This window comes from Cuculus canorus, chromosome 6, assembly GCF_017976375.1.
Source record: "Cuculus canorus isolate bCucCan1 chromosome 6, bCucCan1.pri, whole genome shotgun sequence".
NCBI lineage: Eukaryota > Metazoa > Chordata > Aves > Cuculiformes > Cuculidae > Cuculus > Cuculus canorus.
The window spans coordinates 34,097,646-34,124,782 of record NC_071406.1 but is presented as its reverse complement, the minus strand read 5'-3'; the positions used below and the strand labels follow the sequence as shown (position 1 = coordinate 34,124,782).

Sequence of the window (27,137 nt, the reverse complement as noted above, 5' to 3'; positions counted from 1 at the left end):
TATCCCAGTGAGAGACAGCTGCTGCCTGGTCCCTGTGCAGGGCAGAACCTGCCAGGCTGTGCCACTGGGAGCAATGCCTAGCACAGCCCATGCACTTTATAGACTCCACTGTAACTGTGGCCCAGCCCAAGCTCCTGTGCACCATCGCCTGAGCGCTGGCTGTCATCCCCACATGACTTCGCCACCTTGAATCCGTCCAGGGCTGAGGAACACCCCAGGTCCTGAGGCGTGACTGGCCTCCAACTGGATTTAACTACAGGTGTTATAAGGAGCGACTAAGGGAGCTGGGACTGTTTAGCCTGGAGAAGAGGAGGCTGAGGGAAGACCTTATAGCCTTCTGCAGCTCACTGCAAGGAGGTTGTAGCGAGGTGGGTGGTGGTCCCTGCTCCCAAGTGACAGTGATAGGACGAGAGGGAATGGTCTCAAATTGCATAAGGGGCGGTTCAGATTGGAAATCAGGAAAAATTTCTTCACTGAAAGGGTTCTCAGGCACTGGCATAGGCTGCCCAGGGAGGTGGTTGAGTCCCCTGGCGGTGTTTTGAAAGATGGGCAGATGAAGTGCTTAGTGGACAAGTATGGTTGGCTTGATGATCTCAAAGGTCTTTTCCAACCCAGCGTTTCTACTCTTTATGACAAATCTTACCCCTTCCAATGCCATGAATACAGCAGCTTGGCAGCCACGATTCTGTGGACTGTGGCCCTGTCGCTGCCTGGCTGAAAACACTGACTGCCCATTGGCCAACGTAAGAATTGTCCAAACCCAAACGACTTGTGACACCTCCCAAACCTCATCCCTGGATGTGCTTAACAGACGGACATAAGAGGTGCTCGGGCATGTAGTTTATTAGTGGACAAGTACGGCTGGGCTCGACGATCTCAAAGGCTTCTTCCAGCCAAGCAGCCCTGTGGCTCCCTGGGTCCCAGCCCAGGCTCTCTCTGTCCCCACGGTCCCGGTTCTTCGGCTCGGTGCCGTTCACTTTCCAGCATCCCCACGTCCACTCCCTCCGCTCGTGCTGAGGGCGGGGGCAGCTCGCGGCGGTGCTTTAACCATTTACCATTCTATTTGCGGTTTTTAAGCATTTACGTCACGTTGCCGGCGCGCAGCTCGCGGGCAGCATTGCACCGGTACGATGCCCGCGGTGGCGGAGGCGGTGCCGCCGCGCTCCCCCTCCCCTCCGCGGCGGGGGCGGCTCCGTCCCGCAGCGCCTGTGCGCGCGGCCGGGGGCGCCGAGGGCGCGCGGAGCCGCGGCGCAGGGAGGCGGCGGCGGGAAGGGCGCTGCCATGCGGGCGTGCGGGCGCCTCCCCGCAGCCGCCGCCGGGCCAGGTGAGTCAGCGGCTCTGGGGGGCGAGGCCGAGCGCGTATTCCCTGCGCCGCGACGCCGCGCGGCTTCTCCGCATCGGGGCCGCGGGGCTGCCGTGGGCCCGACCTCGCCGCTTCCCCCTCCGTGCGTCCCTGCCGCCGCCGCTTGCCCGCGCCCCCCGTGCGGAGCCCCCCGCGGTCCTCGTTCGGTGCTCGGTGCCCCTCCTGCGGAGCCCCTCGGGCCCCGCGTGCCCGCGGTGCCCCCCGTGAGGTGCCCGGTGCCCCGAGCGGTGCGGGCCGCCTCGCCGTCCCTCGCGCCCGGGGGTTGGTGCAGCTGTCACTTGGCTTCTGAAACCTCGGATCCTTAAAGCATGGTGGTTCTCAGAAAGCGGGTTAATCAGTGACGCCTCTGTTTACTGAAACAAGCCTAGGAATCGGTGGCTGTTGGAGAAGTCGTGATGGAAGAGCCGTGGGTGTTGGGATGCGGCTGCATCCTGAGCTGGGCGGAGCTCGGACCCGCGTCTGCTCAGCACCTCCGAAGTTTTAACGACTTTGGAATGTCGCGTTAATGAAAAATGCAGGGGAGAAGGGTGATGAAGTTTAGGAAAGAGGAGAGTGGCTGGCTGAACATAACGCTGAAGGACTTAGGTCAAAACTTGCCCTAAACATCATTACTGTTACTGAGATATATACAGTCTTATTGTCCACTGCATCTAGTAATGTCCAAGGAGAGAAAAATGCCTGAGGCTAGTTCTTCTACCTTGGGTTTGGTTTGGGTTTTTTTTTTTTTGTACTTTTTGTTTTGTTTTGGGGTTTTTTTGTGTCTGTTTTCCTGCATATAGCTAGTGGATTGTTTATATATTCTGAAGGCCGGTGATGGAGCTGTTGGAATGGGTCCAGAAGAAGCTACAAAGATGATAAGAGGGCTGGAGCACCTCCCTGTGAGGACAGGCTGAGAGAGTTGAGGTTATTCAGCCTGGAGAAGAGAAGGCCCCAAGGAGACCTTATAGCAATCTTCCAGTACCTGAAGGGGCTACAGGAAAGCTGGGGAGGGACTGTTTACAAAGGCTTGTACTGATAGGATTAGTGGCAATTGGTATAAATGGGAGAGGGGCAGATTTAGACTGGACATAAGGAGGAATTTCTTCATGATGGGAGTGGTCAGACACTGGCACAGGTTGCCCAGGGAAATTGTGGCTGCCCCATCCCTGGAGGTGTTCAAGGCCAGGTTGGGTGGGGCCTTGGGCAGCCTGGTCTGCTGGGAGGTGTCCCTGCCCATGGCAGGGGGCTTGGAGCCTCTTCCAACCCAAACTATTCTATGATTCTATGATGAATAGGAGAAAACAATCATCTTTTTAAGGATGATTTTTTTTTGTGATGGCAGGCATAAACCCGGTAAAAATCCTAAGCAGGTTTTAAAAAAAGTTAAACAGGTGGAGTGAGACTATAAAAGTAAAAGGCTGTAAATGAGGCTGTAACGAAGCTGCGGTTGATCACCAGTGTAGCTGGTGTGAGGGCGCAACTTAAATGCAACCTAAAATTAATCTTAATCTTCAGCTAGGGCAAATGAACTTGAGTTTATACAGCAGTGTGGGCGAGGGTGAGGTGGTGACGTGAGTTGACGCAGGAGTGACGGCTAGTCCCCGAGGCTGGGCATGGCCTAGTCCCAAGTTGCAGTGATGCTTGTTATTTGCCATTGTTACTGAAGTGCAAATGTTGGCAGTGCAGATATGTAGTTGGTAAATTAAAAATGTGTTCAAAAATTGGAGTCTAATACTGACTAAAAATAAATCTATTCTGACATCTTAATTTGCAGGTATTAAATGGAAAACATTATTGGAAAGCAGGATTCCCAAGATGTGAGCTTGGTGGTTTTCCTATAACAGATAAGCATCTGATAGTGTTCTTGTCTTCTTTAATGTTAATACTAGCACAGTTGTATAAACTTAGCAACTTCACGCTTATTATAAAGTGCATTAAACCTATTATAAACCTGATCTTGATATACATCAGACATGCTGTAGTATCTCAGTCTAATTGACTAAATGTGTCAAAGTATGTGGGGTTTTCTGTGCATACTGAATGAAGCCAAAAAACCTACAAACCAATACATTAAGTAACTGCTTGCTGAACAACACAAAATAAAGCAATTTTAAGAGTTAAGTGTTTTAGAATGAGGTGGTTTCTCTTCATGGAAATCTTAATTATCATGGTTAATGTTACAACACTAATGTCTCCCTTCAGACTTGAAATAAATACATTTCCCAGCACTGAGTTAATTCACTAAATGTGATTTATTCCTGATTTCATAAGTTCTGAGCAAGGTGTCCATGCTGGGTCCTTGCAGGAGGACAGCTTGCCTTTAGAGAGCAGGGAATGATGATGGGGTCTGCATGGCTTGGTAGAGGACAGCCCTTCCAAGGGCTCTGCCTGGAGCTTGGAGAAGGTTGGGAACATGGTGCAAGAGTTAATGAAGTCTGTGCAATCCTTGTCATGATGTAAGTTGTTTGCATAACATTCTCCTCCTTTTCGGCATGGATGCAGGCGATAGCACCAGGCTGTTCCTTAGGGGTGTAATTTGCTTGGAAATGGAAAGCACAGTCTATTACTCATGTTCATTAAAGGGATGCCTTGTAGACCTGCTGGATGTGGGCTTGATTCTTACAGACAGTGTAAGTAAAAGTCATTGATCCAAAGGTTTTGTAGCTCAGTTCAGTGAGATGAGAGGGCTACGGAGGAGACAGTGCATGGGCAATATAATGGGTACTCGTGGCAATTTCACTGTCTGGAGGATGAGTGAGGTGAGCCTGCTGCGGAAGATGGATGGTTTATAAGTCTGCTTCTCTAGCACAGACCTGTTCTGAATCAAACAATAATTAGTGACTTTGAAAAGAAGTTTTATTCAAGAATCTTGTTTTCTATTAGCAGATTTAAAAATGTTCGTATGAAAACTTCACATGGAATTCATGTGTTTGATACAAAGTCAGTTCAGTGGTCAGTAAGAGTCTGAAAGGGGTGAAGTAAGATGTGATGCCCTGTAGGTTGGCTTTGAATTTTACCCACACAAACAGCACACCCGTCTTCTCTGTTCTTACAGCTGCGTGTTGCTTGATGGATTAACTAATGATTCCTGTTCTGAAATTCTACTCTTTTTATAAAAAGAGTATGGTTTCTGAGACTGTATAAATATAAATCTTCTGCAGTTTTTGTGAAGTATTTAATGGGTTAAACTCCTCTTGATCATTTGTGCTGGCTTCTGATGAACTGTCCTGGGGTTGGTTGTTTTTGCATTCAGTATAGATCCAAACCCAGATTTTAAGGCTCTGCCTTTTGAGTCTTAATGATACTTTAATTCTCAAAGCCTAATGAATGGAATATTTATCCTGAATTATACTTATTTAAAATCAGCAATACTCCTTTACCCCAAATCTAACTTTCTGCTCGTCTGCTAGTGAAGTTTTAATGCCTTGTGCTATGGTATTTTCCTTGAGCGGTTTAGGGATTTGCTACCTTAGTCTGATCTGTGGATTTTCTTCCGTGCCCCCCCTCCGGCTGAGATACAGTGCAAAGCAGTTGCTTGAGGTGCTTTATTTTTTAACTTTTTTTTTATGGGGTACTTCTCGTAGTGTCAGGTTGTCTCAAATAGATTAGCTTTTTATCCTTTCTGATCTTGAAATCCTCTTTAATTATTAGGAGAGCCAAAGTAAATGAGGATCAATTTAGAAAATAAAAAATGCAAGAATGCCAAGAAGATACTTTACTAACCGCACAATACCTATATTCTTTCCACCTGCCTGCCAAAGAGCCTCATTACAGACATTAAAGTGGCCATTGCATTGTCATTGCTGAATTCCTTGGGTACATGGCTTTTCGTCTGTTCCTCAGATAGTTGCTCAAAGGTACAAAACTGCAGGGAAGTTGCTGTAGCTGTTTGCAGAAGATGACTGGATGGAAGATGTGTCATAGATGTAAGAGTTTGAAAGAGGATTTTGATTTGCTGGAGGCGTGGATATAACCCAGGAGGCAGCAATCTGTATCAGGAAACATAGAAAAAAATAATAAACTCTCGTACTTACATAAAAATAATCCTATCTGTGCAAAGCTTGAAGGAAGAATAGTCTTGTGGTTAACAAGCATATGCTTTATGTGAAAAGAAGGGTGTGCAGTTGTGCATAAGCAGGCTCAGAGCACTCGTGATCTTGCAGAGCAAGCAATCCCCGGTCTGAGAAAGCTGGGTTGACCACAAGCTTCCTGTAGAGCCACAAGCAAGGGACTTGTGCCCCTGGGCCATTACGGTAGGATCATGGGTTGGGGGAAGCAGTTCACATTCTTATGAATGTCTTCCATTGTAGCCATGTCTGAGGCGATGGGATGGTGAAGGAGCAAAGACTCGGTTCCCTGCTGAGGTCTGTAGTGGTTTGGAAACATAAACCTGTGGGAAGACAAAAGCTTGTATGTCTGTTGGAGGACTAAGATGCTTGCTTGTGATGTACGTCTTGCCATGACTCTTCCCTTTCCATTTGCTGGGCTTTCTCAGGATCTTTGCAGAAGTTTCCAATTTGCATGTGAAAGCTTTCTGGTCTGTTTGTCTTTGTCTGTACTTAAGTTTAAGGAAGATAGCTTCAGAAATTTTAGTCTTACGTTTTGGAGTGATGTTACCGCTTTGCACCCTCTCTAATCTCGTGCGTCTTGGCTGGACTGTTGACATTCAACAGGCCTCTACCAAAACTTCGTGCTGCATTCTGCCTCAGAAATTTATAGTCACACTGAAATCCATTCTGTTTACGCTCTGAACCATTCTTCCTCATTCCTATTCTGTTGTTCATTTTAAACTTAACGGTAATGCTGTCATCTGTCCTCCTACTGTGTTGTGGATCAGAAAAACTTTTCACAACGGAAGATATGGTATTTGAAGGCTATGGTTAAAATAACCAGTAGATAACTGGTCTTTTCTCACTTAAAAGTATCTTGTGTTTTCATCTGTTTGCTTTGTTGCACATTCAACCCCTGACTGGCGGGGAGCAGGGGGTTGTCAGTAGAAGGAAGGCCCTGTAGATTATTGAAGTTTTTTCAGTAACAATACCACTTTGTTGGTTTTCTCATTTTCAGTCATTTATTTTTAGAGTTAAAAAGATTGCTAAATAAAATCAGTTCGAAAAACCTGACTCCTAAACGAACTAGCGATCGAAACATGAAAGAATACCATATGGCTCCTACCAGTCTTGATGCTGTTATGTTTCTGAAGAGTATGTTCTGTGTTATTAATAATATTCAGTGAAGCATTCTCAGGGAGGGAAAATATTTACTGAAATTTTTAGGAAATATACTTTTCATAGCAATCTTACCTAAAATGTCTTATTCAAAATCTTAAGAATATATCTTCTGGATTAGTCCTTGCACGCAGCAGGTTATTAGGAGGTGCATGCTGGGGCAGGTACAAGTTATGAAAAGGGGAAGAAGATGCAACAACTCAAGTGTTTAAAGATTAGCAGCGTAACAATGCCCGCTGTTCATAAAATGTGCAAAATTGAAGCCCCATTCAATAGAAAAGGGAAACCGAATTTAAAAAGATCAGTTACTAATTGGTCTGAAAGCCTTCAGTTTAAGTTCAGAAATCATATATAGGGATAAGGAATATGCCTGTGTTATTTAAATCAGAATAATTTCAATTAAAAGAAGTTGTCCTAATATTCAAGTAGCTAAAATGTGAGTTCTATCTTGTCACGTCATAGGGATGGGGAAGGAAATTTATTCTTCAAACTTAAATGCTGTAAAGCTCTCATACAGCTAGTAAGCAAGTAGCTGTGAATAGATGAATATATACTGGTTTTGGTAGGACCCAGGAACAACCCTGAAACCTCAGTTGCATGTTCTTGATATAAGTGGGGCCCAGCAAATATTCTGCAGCCTTTGTTGTCAAAGCAAGGCAAGGCACAAAGAAAATAAAAGCACAGATGATGGCTGATCTAATTTACTCATTAAAAGGACTTGGTTTATGGATATAGAAGCCAGAAGGGCAAATGTATGAGCAAAAACCACAGTCCTTCTAACTGTCAGGTGGAAGTGGCTGACTGAACCAAAAATTGCAGGAGTTAAGTAGACGGCTCCTGTTTTTTGTTTCATGTGGCTTTTGATGGTAGCAGGTAAGAGCAAGATAATATTGACTGTTCTAAAAACTTAATGAGGGCTTATCTTTTGACACTTGAAGTACTTTTTTTTTTTTTAATTGGATTGTCTCTGAAGAAACTGGAGGAAAAAAGCAGTCTGTGTTTATGTGCTAGCATCATTTTGGTTAACTTCTAACCCTGAATACATGAATATTAAAAGTTTCAAGATTTTTATGCAGCCTTTTCTCTCTAAGCAAAACCAGAGATCCTTGTAGATAGTATCCTATAGAAATGACATTTAAAAGGGAAAACCACACAAATCTCATGAGTGTTTGGGATTTTAATGATGGTATTTTTAGATTTGTGTATCACTGAACTGTCTAAGGGTTAGATTATTTTAATGACTGTTGTTTGTAAAAGTATCCATTCTGTCAGCTGTTACGTGTGTGTTGGATCATTATGAAACAATTAATTTAACATACTTGTGAATATTAGTCTCTATGCTCTTATTAGCTTTGTGTTCATTTGCAAATCCATTGTCAAAATATAAACAAATTCTAAATTATAATTAAATAATTTTGTGCCACTGAATATATTAACGCATAACTAGCTTTAAAGAGTTTTGAAAGACTGCAATTTTATTGGAGCTGTTCTAGTGGGAATAAAGTGCAGAACTGCAAAAAATTACTTCAGATTCCTAGAGAAGAGGTTACTAATAATAATTTGAGTGATTCTAGAGAAATTTCAGGTTCTTCTGGAATGAAATGCTCTTTTCAAATATTGGTCCTTGAAAAAGTTCTGTGTGATGGTAACACTAATCCAAACAGCAAAGGGATGACAAACCAAAAATACATTAAATGTTCAACTTTTTCATAATCAACAGAAGTGAATATTCCTAGGTTAGATTTACAGGTATTAATATAGCAAAAAAATAATTGGCTATGTAATGATTTTGATCTGGTAGCCTGCTGGCAAGGTTTTTTTTTTAATTATTATTTCTTCAAAAGGAAGCTTCTGTTAGGAAGCCTGGCTCCTAGGAATGGTTTGTTGTTTTTAAGTGTGAAAGCTGCTTGGTCAAGTCAAAGTTTAAGTAGTGAATTCATTTTTAAGCATTGCTTGTCAGTTTTGGAGCCTTTCACATCTGCGAAGGATAATGTGGGCAGCTGCAGTACAGTTGTCTCCCAGTCCACCTTTCTTCAATTTCAGAATTTGATTTGACATCGCTACAGGGCCTACACTTATTTTCTGTCCCTGTGTTTCTTTGCTCCCAGGACATTGATGCCTGTGAGGTTGTTATCCAGAGTTTGAGAGTCTCTTGTTTTAAACTTAAAGCCCCATCCTAATTTCCCACCCCTCTTCCCATTCAGTCAAGAAGCACAGGCCTCCAACCAATTTCTGCTGTGGTTGGGGAGTGCTTAGAAAATCACATTTCAAGAGGAGGTTCATCCTTTTAAAGGCCATCATGAGGCTTCAGATAATATTTTCTTTTGATAATTAAAAAAAGCCCCTGATATATAAATGGCTTCGTTATTTGATTACAAAGTCACAGCTGTACTTTGGTGTAGTGGGGAATACTGGAAATAAAGCCACTGGCCTTAAAGGAGAAGAGGTAGCTTGAAAGAAGAGACTTGCAGATGGTAGCACTGAATTGCCACAGTAACTTTGAATATATAAATTATTCTCTGCCCTAATCATGAAAGATGTTTTATTGTACAGCTGCTATGGAGAACTTTACAGAATTGGTCACAAAACGCATTTTTATTGATGCTACCATGTACCACTAGTCTAGACAAATGGCCTTCCCCACCCTGACATTGCTCAGGAATGTTATTTATAAAAAAGATGTCCTTGAGGACTGGCATTACAGGCCTGTTACTGTGTGGTACCGTAACCATGTTATGTTTTGTTTGTTTGCAGGGTAGCCCTAGTTCCTCAAGAGTGCAGCAGGTATTGGATGTTTGTGGTAAACCATGGCAGCTGATGATAAGGTTGCCATTTTAACTGATGATGAGGAAGAACAGAAGAGAAAGTATGTGCTTGCTGATCCTTTCAATGGCATTTCCAAGGATCAAGACTTGCCACCCCAGAATGAGTCCCCTTCGACAGAGACAACCGCTGTCCCAGATGAAGAGCTAGACTGGTTAGAAAAGCACTGCGTCAAAATAAATAATGATCTTCTGATCTCAAAGGTCTTTTATTTTTTCTTCTATTCTGCATATGGCTCGCTGTACCCCTTGTTGCCTGTATATTACAAGCAGCTGGGTATGTCACCCAGTCAGAGTGGGCTTCTGGTGGGCATCAGGTACTTTATTGAGTTTTGCAGTGCTCCTTTCTGGGGGGTGGTGGCAGATCGCTTCAAGAAAGGGAAGATCGTCCTCCTCTTTTCGCTTTTATGCTGGGTTTTATTTAACCTGGGGATTGGATTTGTTAGACCAGCCACCTTAAGATGTGTACCAAAGGGCCTTTCCCCAGCACATCCCACCAATGCAAGCAGCCTTTTAACAACAGTTTCGCAAAATGCCTCGATGTCTTCTCTGCTAAACACAGTGAGTACTGCATCCCCAAAAGTTCGTGGGAAGAGAGACCTGCTCACTTCCAGTCCAATCACTTTGGAAGCAACAGAGACAGCTAATCCTGAAATAACATTCGTGTTACCTATGCAGAGCAATGATGTGGAGTTTTTTTTGGAAAACAGTACCCATTTTATGTTGAAAAACACCACCACTAGCCCAGTGTCACTAGGGAACGTGACTCCAAGTCCTACCCCAGCTGCCATCACTGCAAAGCCGATGCCTTCTGACCAGGCTGTGCTCGTTTATGATCAACAAGAAGTAGAAGCCATTTTTCTACTCATTTTGCTGGTTGTCATAATAGGAGAATTTTTCAGTGCTTCCTCTGTTACTATTGTGGACACCGTGACTCTGCAGTACCTTGGCAAACACAGGGACCGGTATGGATTGCAGCGTATGTGGGGGTCCCTGGGCTGGGGGCTGGCCATGCTTTCCGTGGGAATTGGCATTGACTATACCCATACAGAAGTTGTCATTGAAGGTCAAGGATGTAAAGCTCCTGAATACAAGAACTACAGGATAGTTTTCATCGTCTTTGGTGTTCTGATGACAATGGCATTAATTGTGGCCACTCAGTTTCGATTCCGTTACGCACACTTCAAGCAAGACAAAAATAAGGGAAATGAGGCAGAAATCTCACAGGTGGACAGAAGTGTCTCCAACGAATCCTCCGACAACACTCCTACCAGTTTGAGCCAGTCACAGTCTTTCAGTTTGTGGGACCTTATAAAACTGCTGTGTAGTATCCAGTACGGCTCGGTGCTCTTCGTGGCCTGGTTCATGGGATTTGGATATGGCTTTGTGTTCACCTTTCTTTACTGGCACTTGGAAGACCTGAATGGCACCACCACTCTCTTTGGAGTATGTTCTGTGCTCAGTCATGTGTCTGAGCTGACCGCCTACTTCTTCAGCCACAAATTGATTGAATTGGTTGGCCATATCAGGTAAGCTGTTAGCAATCATTAGAGAGCTATAAAAAAAATGTTGAATGTCAGGCCTCATCTTGGGTTACAAAGTGAAATGTAAGTTAATCCATTTATTTTAGAAGTCTGTGTCCTCAGTTATGTAACTTGGCTGATGGATTTTTTTTATTAATATTTTAGGAGTTGAAAAGTCTCTAAAATGCTTCTGTTGTATTTTAGTTGCATGTAAGTATCTGTATTACGCCTGGCAACATAACTTTCTGCGGGCGATTCCAGAAGACATCCTAGTTCATTGATACCAAGCTCTGTTGGAATTCTTCACAAATTGCCACCCATACAAATACCATTAATTTTACAATTTTTATCCCGTGAGCAGCAGCGCTGTGGAAAGCTTTAGCCTGCTTCTCCTTATGGGGCAGTACCTTGCCCTCACAGTAGCCTGGAAAGGTGTCACTTGCATGCTGTGAGAGGAGGAGATGAAGAAGCGAGGTAAGCACGTCCTGTGCACATGCCCTTGTAATCAGGCTCTGGGTGTTGGCAGAATGACGTTGCAGCCTGGCAGTGTTGCTACCAGTTCAGTTCCTTGCTCTCTTCCTTCAGTCGCAGCTGGGTGCATAGCTGCTGAAGTGAGGTGGCTCTTGCCAGAACTCCTTGTGAGTTCTTCTATCAGGCTAGTCCATGCCCCATCAGCATGTGGTGGGGTCTGGCCATACTTTGGGAGGGTCCAGACAGAGTGGTCAGACTTGGTAGCAGCCGCGTCAGGATCCTGAGCCCAGCCCAGTAAGGGGAGTGGTGCTTGCTCCTGCACTTCCCATGGAACCCAGGACCCTTAGGCAATACAGCTGTTTAAGACAGTCAAAACTGTAAAGTCGGTCTTTACAACTGTGTAGGGCTTCTCCCTTCATTTTTGCCTTAAGTGAAAGTGACTGCTTCCAGCCTGTTAGTGAGCGTTGTTTTCCACTAAACTCACAACTGACTTAATTTCTGCATATTCTAAATCCCTTCACTACTCTTTATACAAAGCTCACGGGGAGGGGGGGGGGAAATAGCAGGGAGTGTGAGTTGATGAAGTCGTAAATGTTTTTTTTATATTTACTCAGGTAATTTATTCTGAGCAGAGACTTCTCTGCTGTTGGTATTCTGTCTTTTCCCAATGCTCTGTTTATAATCATGCAGTCATTGAGATGTAAGTATTTTTTAAGCTGTCTACACTGTTCTTTTTGTGCTTTTTGTTTTTTGGTTTCACTCTTTGTTTTGGTTTGTTGTTTAGCTTTTATTGGAGTGAATTTTTTGATTCATTTAACCTCTACTAAAGGTGTCTGAGATACTTAGCATGGCGATTTGAGAGATTATTTAAAAGATTTTCTTTTCTTCCTTTAAACTGAGGAGGATCTCTTTACTTTGAGTCAGTCTTTTAATCTGTGAATTTGACGCTAATCAGTATGACAAAATACCACCTTAAATGCAAAGGCTGGAGGAAGGATATGGTGATGGAAGAGTGGTAAGAACAGGTCACATTCTCGATAGCTAAAAATAGCTTGCATATGCGCTTTCAGTGTATACTGTTGTACAAAATTCAGGCTTAGGCCTCAACTACAGAAAGAACCAAAACAGAAGAATGGTAGGCTTGTGAGTTAGATGGACTAGAAGGGAATAGGAGCCTTGGCCAGATAAAGGGAAGGCGAGTACAGGATTAACTCCTTTTTTTTTTTTTTCTTTCCTTCTTTGCAGTGTTAAGCCTGTGAAACCAAGATTGGATCAAGACTAAGTAGTTAAAATGCTAGTTCCTGTTTGCAAGGAAAGAGCGTTCTTTATACCTACACCTGGGAAAGGCACATTAGTCGTATTTCAATGTTATCTAACACTTGTATTTAGTTATCACAGTTTATGAAATAGATTCTTCTGGTTGCCTTTCTTCTTGTACTTTTTGAACTTTGTATAATATATGGTTTGTTCAAAAGGAGGTAACCATTTTTTTTAAGAGGAATGTATAGGAGTTTGTAACTCATATCTTTGATAGTTTTGTATATGTCTGATGCCTTCTAGTACAGATACTCCTTCTCCAATGAATAATTTCTCCCATTAATTTATCCCATTAATAGCAAGTAACCTCAAACTATATATCCTTCTTGGAACCGTCCTAGCCAGAAGCATTTGGGATCAGTATTTTTCGTATATATATACACACACACATATATAATTTTTTAATAGATCAAAATTCCTTGTTTACCATTTTGGCATAGAAGCAGTTACATATTTCTGATAATTCTGCTCTAAGGTCTTGTATGGAATAAGATAAAAGTACCTTTTAATCCACAGCTAGCTGTGACTGTTTCACAGGGTATTTAACTGTTAGAGGGAAGGTGACTTGACATCTTCTTTTGGTAAGATGACTTCAGTGCTGAGGTTGTCTCACTTCCCATTGACTTCTGTCACTAAGGCAAACTTTCTTCTGTGTTGTGAGCTTCCTGGATGCACGGTCTTTCTGCAGTATTTATTTCAATATGTCATTCAGTCTTTCCTTCCTGCCCTAAGTCTCAGAAGACAGGCACGAATACCAGAATTGCATGCACTGTCACAGTAGCTGGAAAAAATACCCTTGAGTGTCCTTTGTAGAACTACAAGAAAACAGGCTTCACACCCTTGTTATACAGAATTTCAGTTTTCCTTTTCTAACACTGTATGTGTTGGCATGCAAGAACCTTACAACATTTTGAAACCTGTTTGGTATTCAGAGTTTTTTCTGTGAATGATACTCAAATTATTGTCCAAGCATTTTAAACATGACTCCATTAAACGTGCTGATTAAAATGCCTAATTTCTGACCTTACTATCTTTCTTGTTCATACTCATTTGCAGAGCGTGTGTGCATGTGTTACGTGTTTCGCTGGTGTTTTTAATTTGTACGTTAGCAGGTCACTCCACATCTGCAGTAATGACAGTGATTGGTTCAGCTAGAAAGCTACAAGGGGAGGGAATATGGCAGATGTTAGAAAGGTATGTTTTGCCTTGCCTTCTCCAGCCACCTTCTGATCGATGACAGAGTAAACTGAAGAGTTAAAAAGCATTAAGTCATCAGAAAGTGTAATGGCAGCCTCAAGTTCTTTGAGAGGTCATTGTAGTGGAAAATTGTACAAAACTGGCTATCAAATATTTAGATGCCATTGTTAAATGGTATCCTCTGTGGAAGCACTCATAACTGCCATGGAGTTTAGGAAAATGGTGTTAATCCCTTAAAATAACCTCCTACCTGAGGTTAAGCTTGAATGTGTTTGACCGTAATTCCGGCATGTGGGTTTTTGTAGGAAGCAGAGGCTGGTAGTGATGGCTGTAAACAGCTTTGTCTCCTTAACTTAAATGTGGATTCAGTGCTTTAAACGTTTAACCTCTAAACTAGGTTTGGTGTCTCTGTGGATACTGCATGTGGAGTTCATAAGGAACATCTGTTTACTTTATCCATTTAGGTGTGATAATTGTTTAATATAAATACATTTTTGAAAAGACTGTAAATACTCAAAAGTTCTTGTGTGACTGTACCCCTCCAAAAGCATAATTGTAGAAATCTTCATAAACTGTGATTTACCTAAATCTGTGTACATATTCTAACAAATTTAAAGGTAGAACCTGACTAAATTGCTGCTCTGAAACTCTGAATCCAAGTCTTTCTGCAAGTGTAACATGATGGAAAAGCATGGGGAGCTGAGTGATGGGAGAAGGAGAAGACCTCATCACCTCTCTGCTCTGGCTGTGATAGGGAGCAGCTGAGATGGGGAAAAGGGTTCTTGGTGCAGGTTCTTTTTGCTAGACGAAAGTGAGATTCAGCTGTCAAGAAATGGTCCTAAACAGTGAGCTGGGTGGATCTGTAGTGCTGATGAGGAAAAAAAAAGTATATAGTGAGGTGATGCCTTTGTGTCCCCAAGAGTGTACATCACCCTGGGCCTTACTAATGGAGGAATGCGGAAAGGACCTGCAGACTGTGAATGTTTACCTTTTGTGGCACATGTATTTTAACACACTTAAGAAATTTGATTGTACATAAGAATGACTTTAGGTTGTGGCTATTAAAGGAACTAAGTTATTTGTTTGGAACAGAAGGCATTAATTAAAGGGGGAGATGAAATTTATGATGCATGGCACAAAGAACAATTTTGTTCTCTTTATTGTATAATACGAAACTTTTTCATGGCTTCCCATGTTTTCTTCAATGAACGTTGGCTTGCATTGCCTAAGGGCAGTTTCAGCCAGGTATTCATGGACCTTGCATGTGTCTGGAAGCAACACAGCTGGGTCTGATTTATGATTTGGGTGGCGGGAAAACTTCCCACAAGCTTATTCAGCTTGTTGAAAGTAAAATGTATTGTCTTCTGTAAATCCATGTTGTGAAATACACATACATGTCTTTAATTTTGAATACTTTTTAATATCACTGACATGATGAAAATAATATACTGGTATTTTAGCTGCCAGTGTGTATATTTGGAGACCTCAAATGTTAACAAGATGCTGCATTTCACTCTAGATTTTTCAGTGTCCGTGTACCATTTAATTAGTGTGTTTTGTTTTAATTGGTGTGTTTTTGTAGAATAACTAACTAAAAAAGCAGCACAAAGAATAATGAGCCCTTTCACAGTGTCTGTGTTTACACCTTAATTATCGGTTGCATTTATTTCACGTGTACCAAACACTAAGAAGCTGTGTCTGGACAATAAGGAAGCCTTGTCCCTGAAAAAAAAAAAAATCTTTAAAGTTGCAGTACCATCTTTATCAAGATTCCTAAGATCCACCTAAAAATAAGAGAAAGGTAGCTGGATGAATAAGCACTCCAGAAGAAAGCTAAGCTAAATCTGAGAACTGGAATGAAAAATTCTTGTAATGGGAATTGCACTGCACAACTATCTTTGTGCTTCATTGATTAAAAACAGTTATAAGAGCTTTTTTCCTTTCAATTCTGAAAAGCAGCTTTTCAACAGGATGGTTAAGTTTTATACTGAGGCATGTTGGTATAAACCACGTTGCTTCTGTGGGATGAGTTTTTACAGTAGTTCTGAGCGGTTTTCAGATACTGGGACTATAAACTTATATTAATTTGGGTAAAATTAACTTACCTAATACAAACCTGCACTAGGCTTTACAATAAAATGGAAGAATGCATCTCTGAATGGTTAGAACAGAAGGTTGTCTGTAAGGGATGTTGAATGTGCTTAGAAAAGGTCTCTCTGAAATACAGTCCTGTGTAGCGCATGGTGTGGAAGTACAGAGCTTAAGATCAGTAGATCTGCTGTTCCTTGAATTATTTTTTTTTCTGGTAGGATTTTGAAGAGTCATAACTGTAGCCTCGTTTTGAATATGTGTTTGGAGTGGGCAAGAAGAGAGTTTATGTTTGGGTGTGATACTTAAAGAATGTATTTTTTGTTGAGCAAAATGCTTTAAACTGGCAGCTGTTGGTACACATGCAAATGATTTCTGAAACAGTGAGGTATATTCTAACGTACCAAACAAGGAAAGTGCAAACTGTCCTGACGTCTCTTTTCCTTACTTCCTCTAGAGTGCTTTATATTGGTCTTGCCTGTAATACAGCTCGATATATTTACATCTCGTATCTGGAAAATGCTTGGACTGTTCTTCCGATGGAAGTACTTCAAGGTAAGATGCTGCAGTAATGCCCTTCCAGTATAAGATCAGGTGCTTACATTAATGTTGTTTTCAGGTTAAGTAAAAATCTGGTATTTCTGTGATTTTTTTTGACCACTTACATCCCAGAAGACAAAGATTCATAAAAAATTGCTGTTTATCTTGGGAAATAGTTGACGTTAAAAGGGTGGATTTGCGTTTGATTGTGCACGGTTCTCAATGTTTATTTTAACAGAACTGTGCAAGACCAACACACCCTTTAACCAAACAAAGAGACAGAAGCGGGAGCTGGGTACACACCTGACACAAATCCTGTTTGGTGGTAAATGTCAACTTCTAAATGCAAAAGGCTGTGGTTCTTGAATTTATGCCTGGAACATACCCTGCTTCATTCTGTCTCTGCTGTAGTTTTGTAGTTTTTCAGTGGTACTGTTGGATCAATATCTTTAGACCTTAGATTTTTCTCTTTTAACAGCTAGAGAGGAATTTCTTTCCATAGCTTTGTGCTAATAGAGCTTCTTTAAGATACTTGCTCTTTAACTAATTAGAAGGGTAGAGCTGTGGGCTATGAAAAGTAATTTGAGCCTGTTTTCAAGTCCTGTTATCAAAGAAGTCTGCAAGACCTTGATTGCAATGTTAAAGTATAAATTGTTCTAACTTATATTTTATAATTTTTTTTGTCTTTGGAGTGAGTACTTTTCAAAACCAGGAAAAATCTAAACTATTTACTTTCTCTTACTTTAGTGTTCTTCATATACTGAAGACTTAGGGTTGCAAGCTTGCAAGAGAATGTTTATTTTAAATGCAGAAAGTGTTTCCTCTGCCTTTAAAAATAATTGTACCATTTGTGTCAAAGCCAGTATTTTGGCATTGTACAATACTACTTAGAAAATTTTCCACGGATTATACTTAGAAATTTCATTTTTCTATGTCCAGCATATAAATTGAATTTACATTACCTTTTTTAACTGTATTTACAGGAAACTTTGTAAGGTACATTTTAACTTGACTTATAAAATGCCATTAGAGAGCACTGTATAGATCTCTGCATACATGTAAGAAAAAAATGTTTGTGTCCTGACTCCCTCACTCCCTGCTAACAAAAATGTTTGATTGTATTAAAGCTGACACAACAGCAAGTTTTTCAATTTTATTATTAAAAACCCCTGAATCACAGCTATTTAACTGATGCTCCATTATTCATATGAAGTGTTAAAATATGAACATGTTGCAAAGAACCTGAAGAATGTGTATGTGTTGTACTCTTGCCACCTTAAAAATCTAAGGAGGACCTAATAAAGAATACAAAGGTTTGGTTACTCCCTTCTACGTAATCCTGTTTTAAAGACACCTCAACCCAAATTCTAGGAAAGAAGACTTGTTTCTCATCAGTATAGCCATAAGTTTTTGTTCAGAAGCATCCTATAGTCATGGCTGAGAAAGAAGTTTCTTTTTACTCTCAATCATGTTTTTATTCTACTGAAATTTCAATCTGAATTGCTTAATATGTAGGTTTGCCATTACAGCAAGCTGTGAGGGAACGTGTAATCTTGAGTAATCGAGATTTAAAGAAAATATTAAGGAACTTCAAAATAATACTTTCCTTCTCTGCCAAACTTCCTCTGTACCTAGCCACCCCTGAATCATGTACACTTGCATTAATCTTGCTGCAGTTGCCAAATCCTGTTGCTTAGGGCTCTGTTTTTTTTCCTGTGGGTCCACTGAATCTGTTGGTAGGGAGAAGAGGTGACGTTAATGAAATTTGGGGAGGTGGAAGCTCTTATTTTTGCTAAATGAGTTTGTTGACAGAGAGAGATAAGAGTTGTAGCTGCTTTGCATATGTAAGGATTAGGAGTATTTATTAAAAAAAAAAAAAAGAAAGAGTAAATTGTGCAGAACATGTGGGTACCATGTGGCCACATGACTGCATCAAGTTGATAGGTCTTCTAAATCCCTTGGTGAAGTCCTTGTTGTATCTGTACCTAACTCTTTTTCCAGGAAGCTGTTAGATTCTATGTAAATTCCAGTTCCATCAGCTGGAAGGGTTTTAAGGTCAGCAACAGTTTCAGCTGACTTGCAAAGAATTTATTTTTCTTTTTAATGCGTTTCTGCAATACAAGAAGGATTATCTCCATGTGCTGCGCTGAAGGGCATGGTGAGATTTCTGGAAGATGACTCTGCGAACTGCATCTATTGGTTGGAAAGAGAACCATGCTGTATTTCAGTTCCTGTTGGTAACTGGGATAGGGAGAACTCTTATGTGCATTCTCAATGGAGTAAATGAGGAGACTCAAACTCACTTCTTAAAGTTTTGAATCTGTACGCTGTATACCCATGCAGTATATGAAAATAAGAGCTTAGGCTGAACTTTAATAACAGAAAATTTCAAGACATCCTCATAGGCAAATGCCCTAGTGTACATATATGTTATCAGTCTGCGAATACACAAGCAGTCTTGTTCATTTTGCTCTTAACTGATTTAGATATGCTAGTTAGCTGCAAGTTACTGTTCTAAGCTTTGGTCCAGTTTTCTGGTAACGGCTGTGCTAGCTCACCAGTTTGCATAACAGGAATTCTCTGAAGTACAAAACTATATTGTTAATCTGAAAATTGGTTGTTTTACCTTGACAGTTACCCAACAGACTCCAAAACAAGTGCCATTCTAAGAAGTGACTCTTACTGGTGCTCCAGCAACAGTTATATCTAGAGAGCAAAAAGCCTGAGTCTTCAAGAGGCGGTGATTAGGATTTGTCTTGAAATAAAGTTGGCTTCCCGAGTCTTCACCTCTTGGTTTACGTGTAAATTATCCTAAGTTTGCTAAACATTATTATTTTGAGTATATCACTAGGGTTGTTAAACTTGTTGGAACTACAGTCCAGATGGTGAAATGCTAGTTAGTGGTTTTAGCAAATAATGTCACAATATATATTTTGAACAGCTTCTTTTTAAAAAAATTGTGGTAAGCAGTAATCCGGACCAGACTTATTATAAAAGTTGTGGTAAAAACGGTTCAAAACAGTTGTTGTTGTATAAATAATTATAATAAATATAGTAATATACACATGCTGGGGAGGGGAGCCTGTACCTTTAAAGGCAAGTGAAATAAGCTGTTTAAATGTATGGATTTGTTTTCAGAGGAACTGGGAGCACTGTGTTCCTTCTGAATTGTCTAGTAAAAGTGAAAACATCCAAGAACCTGCTAGTTGAGTTATGGCTTTTTGTTTTCAAACAAATATAATTGTATTGTGGTTCACAGATCAAATAAGTTCTGATGCGATTTTGATTTGCCTGGCTTTAAAACTTGACTTACTCTTTAGCATCTAATAAACCTGAAAGTTTTGCACTAATTGATATCCTTTCTGAAACAACCCCCCCCCACACATTATCGATGTTAGATTAACTTTGCTTTGTTATTGGGACAGGGTTTGGTTGCTGTTCTTAATGCATATGTGTGTCTACATAAAAAAAATAAAAAGTAGGTATTCAGTAAGTTTTAAAGCTGAGCTTTTTGGATGGGGAAATCTGTGAGTTTGAAAGCCTTAAGCTTTAAACAGTAAGGTAAAATACCTTAAAAATACCTCTTCTTCATGTGAGCCTTTTGTTTTTCCAACACGATGATGCACTATGACCAAAACCAGCTCTGTAATTTATAAAGGTGGCCTTTACAAACCAAAAGTTTAAGGAATTTTTATTTAGATTTGTAATTAAAATGAGCTGTAGAGCCTAGTGGAAATCTAACATGTCTGTACCTGAACTGTGTCTTTTTCATAAAGTGCTACTTATCATTTTACAAGTAAGCAAAATCCAAATTATTCTGTGTGCTACAAAATCATGTGTTTTCTTGCTCTTATGAGTCATCAGTGTAAATGCCTAAGTAATTATTGACTGTCCAACTGTTCATTAGCAAGTCAAGCGTAGAGGACAGAAACATGTTGACTGAGTCATCAGTTGTGGCAGTGTTTTTTTTAAAACCAAGGCAGTAGAGCTTAGGTGCTGGTAAGCTGTGATGACTATTTTTAATAACACTCATGTAAGAAAAAAATATTCCCACTCAATCTGAGGGTGGCAAAATAGTTCAGGCTTATTTAATGTGTGATGAGCTACAAAACTGTTTTGTTTTTCCAACTTCTCCACAGCCCTGTCTTTTCCTGTGCTGTTGTTCCCTGCTCTCAGAAAAATCACCAAGCAGGTGCTCAGAGACAGCGAGTTTGTGCATGCTGATGGCCAGTCACTGCCTGCCCCCTTAGCTGTCCTTCAGTGACAGACAGAGTGTTCATAACCCTGAATCTACAAGGCATCTGCCAGAATGAGACTTCCAAAGGCTCTCCTGGAGAGCTGGGGCTGATTTGGATGTATTGCCATTGTTTATAGGAGTGAGAACTTCTGCTGTGCTTGGTCCCTGGAGCAGGTGCAACATGAGGCAGCAGCAGCATGTGGCAGCGCCTACGCAAGATACAGTCATAGCGGGAGGAAGGGCATGCTGACTCTGCCTCTGAACAGCAGCCTTGAAAAATCAGCATCTCGTGTGCTTTTCCAGTCCAGACCATGCAGTGCTAAATGCAGAGCGCGTTGGTGTTGAGTTCAGAAGGAGTTTGCTTGGAGGCAGTTGTTTTGAGGGGAAAGTGAGAAGGGCAGGAGGGGACTAATTCTTCCCTCTGAATCTACATTGATCTTTCCAATATTGTCTGGATTTTGTGACCTTTGCACTGCCTTCATTGTGGTAGTAAGGATACTGTTGAGAGGCATCAATGCTTTAGCTGCCTGCAGCTTATGGTACCAGGACTGTAATTCAAAGGCCCCAGGTCACTCTCGAAGGGCAGAGAAACTTTTAAGGCTCTTCATTTAGTATTCTTAGAGACTGTGTCTTGAGAAGATGTGAAGTCATCTTAGAGGGAGAAAGAGCTATTGATAGACTCTGCAGAAGGAGTCATCGTGTCTCCCTGCGGCTTGGTTGCCAGTATCGCATTACCAAAGACTGATTTGTGCTTCACAGGCATTTGTCAGTGAAGGAATTTTGTGGTTTTTCTCCAAGCATACTCCATCTAGTGAGTGCAGTTGCTCTAATATTGTGTTGGTACACTCTGGACCCTGTGCTCTTCACAATGTTTCATCTCTCTAGGTGTCACACACGCAGCTATATGGGCAGCTTGCATTTCGTATCTTAGCGCAGCAGTGCCTCCAGAACTGAGAACATCAGCCCAGGGAATCCTGCAAGGTCTCCACTTGGGTCTCGGCAGAGGATGCGGGGCTATGGTTGGAGGGGTTTTGGTCAATTACTTCGGTAAGCAAAAATTGTACTAAAGATTTTTATTATATTTTTTGAAGTTCTGGTTTTACTGAACTACCAGCTTTAAACTTATTTATGCTTAAGATATTGTAATGTTTTTGAGAGTAATACACTTTCTATAAATCATGGAATCCTAGAACTGCTCAGGCTGGGAGGGAGCTGAGGAGATGTTCAGTCCAGGTCCCTGATCGAAGCAAGGTCAGCACTGAATTCAGACCAGGCTGCCTATGACTTTGTCCTGTCAGCATTACAGATTGATAAATATGTTTTGCCTGGATATTTTTAGTGTATAGTGATCAAATCAGTAGTAGATTAATTAATCCTTTGAGCGAGAATAGGTTTATACTGTGCAGCCTCTTGGATGAACAGATGAGAATCTGATTACTTGGTTGGAAATCCTTTGCAAAGCCTGTTCAAGTGGTGAGGGAGGAGAATGTAATGAAACAAGCTAGTAAGAGTCTACATGGGACAATACGTTCCCAAGGAGTGCATAATGTTGACTTGTCTTATTTTAAAAGGTAAGTAGATTTCCAATCTAGAAAAAAAATAAATAAATCTCATTACAGGTCCTGCTGCCACATTCAGAGGAATAGGGATGGCTTGTTTAGTGATTCTTCTTCTGTTTGCAATGATCCAGTGGCTGTTGGTTCCTGATGAAGAAGAAGGTAAATGTTCATGTCACTGAAATACTGCAAAATAGAGTTAGTTAAAAAGGTATCTCTGACGCTGCTCCCTGCAGCTTTCATTTTGTATGTCTGGTATCTTTACTCAGGTTTTGACAGTTTGTTTTCAAGTGAGAAATGTTTTCCTGAACAATGACAGAAATCAAAGTGGTGTGCTGCTGCTCTGGAAGAAGGGTAGCTTTGAGTTCTTGGCTGTCAGTAGGAGGAAAGCATAACGTATTTTGCTACCTCTGTGTCCTCTCAGTTCTGGGAACCCCTTAGGTTAGTCTTAGCAGCTATAGTGAGTCATTTCAGTGTATCTGTTCTGTAAGGTCACCTTGACCACTGCACGCTCTTGTATTCTGCCAGTCCAAGCTACCTTTGCCAGAAATTGCAGAGAAGGCTTCAGACAATGCCAACCTCTATAGCTGCCTCAGTTCTGTTCTGGAACCTGAGAAATCTCCCACCAGGTGAACAAACCTTTTCATCTACACATTTATTAATAAAAAGGCTAACCAGAAATAAAATACTTGGTAAAAAATTACTGATTTAGCATAAACCTAATTCTTACAAAGACAACAAGACTGTGGCAAATTCTGAAGAGTTGTGAATCTTTGAGCTGCTTTTTACACAAATGTTACTTTCCAAGATGGGCTCTGAGTATGAAATAAAAGTTAGTTTTCTTTAGCTGAAATAGTAAATTGGTTGTCCTTCATGAGTTAATGAGTTGCCTGCACTGAAGTGTTCAAATATTTATTTTGCTAGAATGTTCTTCACCTCTGTTCAAATGATAATGGCAAAAAATGTAAATATCCTTCTCACCTTTGCTGCTTCAGTTTCCCATCAACTTTTGGTTAATTACACATGAACTTACAAAGGAACAGTTTGTTCTTGTTGGCCTTATTCTATTTAGTTTGTTTCAGTTTTTGGTTTTCATTTAAATCACACTACCCATCCGAACAATGTGTATATTAATTTTAAGTATGGCAGTAATTAGGTTACTTTCAGCCAGACCAGTCGGATAAGTAAAACTGAGCATGTGATCAAGTGTGTGCAGGATTAGTCTCTTCATTAAACAGTACTAGAGAACATCCAGCCATTGCTTAAAATATCCAGTATTAAGAGTCTGTAAACGAAATGCAGTTTTATAATTTTGAAAGAAAGATCCTTTAAATCAGTAAAATATTTCTACTTAGAAAAAATATTTTCTTGAAACTTATGAAATGTGTTATTTAGAGTCATGTAGAACATACAGCTATTATTTAAAATATCCAACAGTTTCTAATAATCTGTTTAATTACTTTTTGTATATAAATACCCTGGCTCTTCAAGATTGTCAGGTGCATTGTGTTGGGTCATGACAGTCATTTTGTGGATGACATTTCAAGATATTTGTGAGAACTATTTCAGTTTATCAGTAGACCTTAGGTGTGAAGGTCTGTTAGGAAGATTTCTTCCTTCACCTGAAACTGTGAAGAGATATTTTTTTCTCCTCCAGTGTGTCACTAATCTTGTTCTCACTAACTGCAAAATAACACAGTAACTATGGAGGGATAGTTCGTTTCTTAAAAAAAAAAAAAATTAAAAAAAAAAAAGTGGTGAAGAACAACTACTTTATGTCAAATCAATAGGTTGAGAAATTTTAAGGTCAGAAATGACTGCTCTGTTGATGTAGGCCATGTGACTTCACCAAATGGTTCCTGTTTGAAGCCAGTGTTATGAGTACAAGTGACTTGTATGATGCAGGCTTTATGCAGAAAAAGAAGTTTGCTGCAAGTATAAAGGCTTATTTTCAGTTTGCATATAAAATGAAAATGGCTTCTTCCATATAACTTGAAAATGTGAATTTCTAATAGGTGTCTAGGAACAAATGGACCGCTTCGTACCCACTAGCCCCTCCTGTGTATGCACACATCGAAAATACTTCACTGCAGTTGCAGAACAGCCTTGCTTGTAAAGCAACTTCCACGTTGCGTTTCCCTGAGTAGACTGTGGTGTTTCTCGCTCCTGGCTGTTTGTGCCAGTGTTCAGCTTTCAGTGGTTACTGTATTTTGAAAGCAAGAAACACTTATGTTCATTGTCTGCTTTGAATTTTTTTTAAGCTGGTTGACTTTGCCAGTGATTATTTTGTTTTTAACTTCAGAAAAGACAATGCTGGCAGAAAGGATCCCAGTGCCTTCCAGTCCTGTTCCCATAGCGACTATTGACCTTGTACAACAGCAGTCAGAAGATATGCCTCGGACAGAGCCCAGACTCCCTGTAAAGAAAACTAAACACCAAGAAGAGCAAGAGGATGTGAACAGGCCTGCCTGGGGCATCAGCTCTTCTCCTTGGGTCGCTATAGCTTATGCTGTCTACCAGATAAAAGAGATGGTTAAACTATCCAAAACCAATCCAGCTCCCGAGAGTCAGCCTTTGCAGGTAATCTTCTAATGTGCAGGAAGTTCTTGTTCTTATGTCCTTGTTAGATGCTTGAAAACCTTTATAGCTGTGTGAATCTGTTAGTACCTGGCAGGTATTCTCTTGTCAGCTTGTAATAAATTTGGAGCTGTGACACAGTAGTTGAAATATTGCATGAAATAGAGTTGTGTTCTATGTATAGCTCAGCAGGAATAACTATTTTTGGAAGTGTTATCTTCCTGAAGATGCGAGGAGAGGGAGAGACATAGAAAGAGACTCTGTTTTACAGGCTCGGGTATACTTGAATTCCCTTTAAGTTTAAATTTGTCTTCATGTTAGTTGGAATGTGCTGGTTATGCATTTTGAAAAAATTTCAAGTTGATAATTGAACATGAAGATGCACAGCTGCTTAACAGAGTTTAAAATTATTTCTGTTTTGTTTTGCTTCCTTGAGTGATGCCGTCAGACATCTGCCTGGTTGTGGTCTCAGAGATAGGTGTTCCAGAAAACTACTGGTGGGATACAGAGCTTTCTGTTCAAATAAATTTAATCTCTTTTTTTAATCCGGAGTTAGACCAAGTAAGAGCCATTCTGTGACTGAAAATGTCTGATTGCCAGTGCTTACTGTGCACCATTTCCCTTCTGCCCAGTCTCCCCCCAAAATAACTTTAATAATACCTTAATCGATGATTGGATGGGGTTGGATCCTGACTTGTCTTCTAGTACTTTGGACATGCCTTTCAGCAGGAGCTGAAGCACACTGCTTAGCAAAGTTCAGAAATGCTGCCAGTGCAAGCTCTAGAACAGCATGATTAAAACCACTGTTTACCTGTCTGGAAGGAGTGGGTGAGATTCCTTCTTATGCACCCAGTAGGTGTAAACACAGAAATGCTTTTTCCACAACTTCTGTCTTTAGAAATGGGTAATTTGGAGTAGGAGTGTGAATCAGCAGAGCAGCATGTGTAGGAATTTCACCTGGTCAGCAACCTCCTGCCTTTCTTATTTGTTTTTATTCTTGAAAATATATTGCAGGCATGTCTGCTGTAGGTTGGTAGGGCTTTTTCTTTGTTTGTTTTTGAGCTTCCCTGAGTCAGAGAATGTGGGTTTTATAGTGACACTAAAGATGTCACAGGGTCTCTGGCATCAAAGTAATTTGTCCAGACAAACCGCTCCGTTTCTCAGGGTCTTGGTTAGTATAAGCTGTCCCATTTTAGAGCAGAAAAAAAGCAGTTGCACAGAACTTCTGCAATGAAAATGGCAAGAAAAGAAGGTTTTGCAGTTGTGTGGTGTCTGAGTGAGACTTGTGCAACCATGTTGGACGCAACCCAGCTGCTGCACTGAGAATCGTAGCTAGAAAAGCTTTTGTGCCCGTTCTCTATGGGACATGATCTCTCCGTTATTCTTTCCTTCCTGTCAAAATACAGTGCTCATATAAAAGTAGTTCTTGCTGAGGTCCCAAAATTCAGTGCCACCCCATTGTATTATTTTCTTCATCATCTGTATTCTGCAAAATCTCTTAGCCCTCTTGCAGTGCCACAAAAGTGCAAAGCTGCTCCAAAACATTTCAGGTTTTGTGCTCAGTCATTTATTTTAGGCTGGTGGTATTAAAATACTGAAGCTAGAAAAAAGTTGCCCTGCTCTCTTAAATTTGTTAAATAGCCTCCTTAAAATGAAAACAGAGAATTTGGAAAGAGGGTCAGTGCACCATAAATGGAATTAGTGACAAAGATCATTCCTTCTTATTTCATTAAGATTTTGGCTTGCTTTTGCTACTGCTTACTTATAACTCTTCAAGCAAAGGGACCCACTTGCTATATTCTGTTCTTCAAGGCAAAGCAAATAATCATTAACAGTTAATCACAGACAGCGTGTCATCTTCTGATATGAAATGTATCAGTGAGGAGGCTTGCTGTTTCGGCCCTGGGGAATGTAACTGGTGTTTAAATTTGCTCTTACATTCCGTAGTAAGGCTTGTTTGAGTAGACTGAGTAGAATCATACATCAGTTCTGTGAAAATTCTGCCGGTCAGAAAGTCTGAGCAGTATCCTGGGGGGGAGGGAACTATTGAGGAAAACTATTTAAGGAGCATGAAAGAATTTTACAGAATTGTTTGGTCAAAAGAACAATCTTGTTTGAACACTCTGAAGTCCAGTTAATTGTGTTTTGTTTTTTTCCCCTTGAAACACAACAAGTTTGTTTTTTGCATGCTTCTTGGGAAAGTGCAGTTAGGAAAAGAGATGGAAGGTAAGCTACTGTC

At 40.7% G+C, this 27,137-nt stretch overlaps 1 protein-coding gene across 4 annotated transcripts in view; it reads left to right on the top strand.

Annotated features, from left to right (window-relative positions):
* The first annotated feature begins 1,165 nt into the window (after nucleotides 1–1,165).
* The window catches only part of MFSD6 (major facilitator superfamily domain containing 6), a 29,119-nt gene continuing 3,147 nt past the window's right edge, over nucleotides 1,166–27,137 (top strand). The window contains exons 1-7 of one of the 4 annotated variants that reach the window (XM_054070735.1): nucleotides 1,166–1,324; nucleotides 9,325–10,921; nucleotides 16,446–16,543; nucleotides 21,651–21,812; nucleotides 22,385–22,483; nucleotides 24,624–24,901; nucleotides 27,106–27,124. In XM_054070735.1, the coding sequence (XP_053926710.1) occupies nucleotides 9,378–10,921; nucleotides 16,446–16,543; nucleotides 21,651–21,812; nucleotides 22,385–22,483; nucleotides 24,624–24,901; nucleotides 27,106–27,124 (2,200 nt within the window). In that variant the 5' untranslated portion in view covers nucleotides 1,166–1,324; nucleotides 9,325–9,377. Of the gene's footprint in view, nucleotides 1,325–9,324; nucleotides 10,922–12,741; nucleotides 13,898–16,445; nucleotides 16,544–21,650; nucleotides 21,813–22,384; nucleotides 22,484–24,623; nucleotides 24,902–27,072; nucleotides 27,125–27,137 lie in introns of those variants that run through there. The other 3 variants (XM_054070734.1, XM_054070733.1, XM_054070736.1) reach the window with 3 other exon arrangements.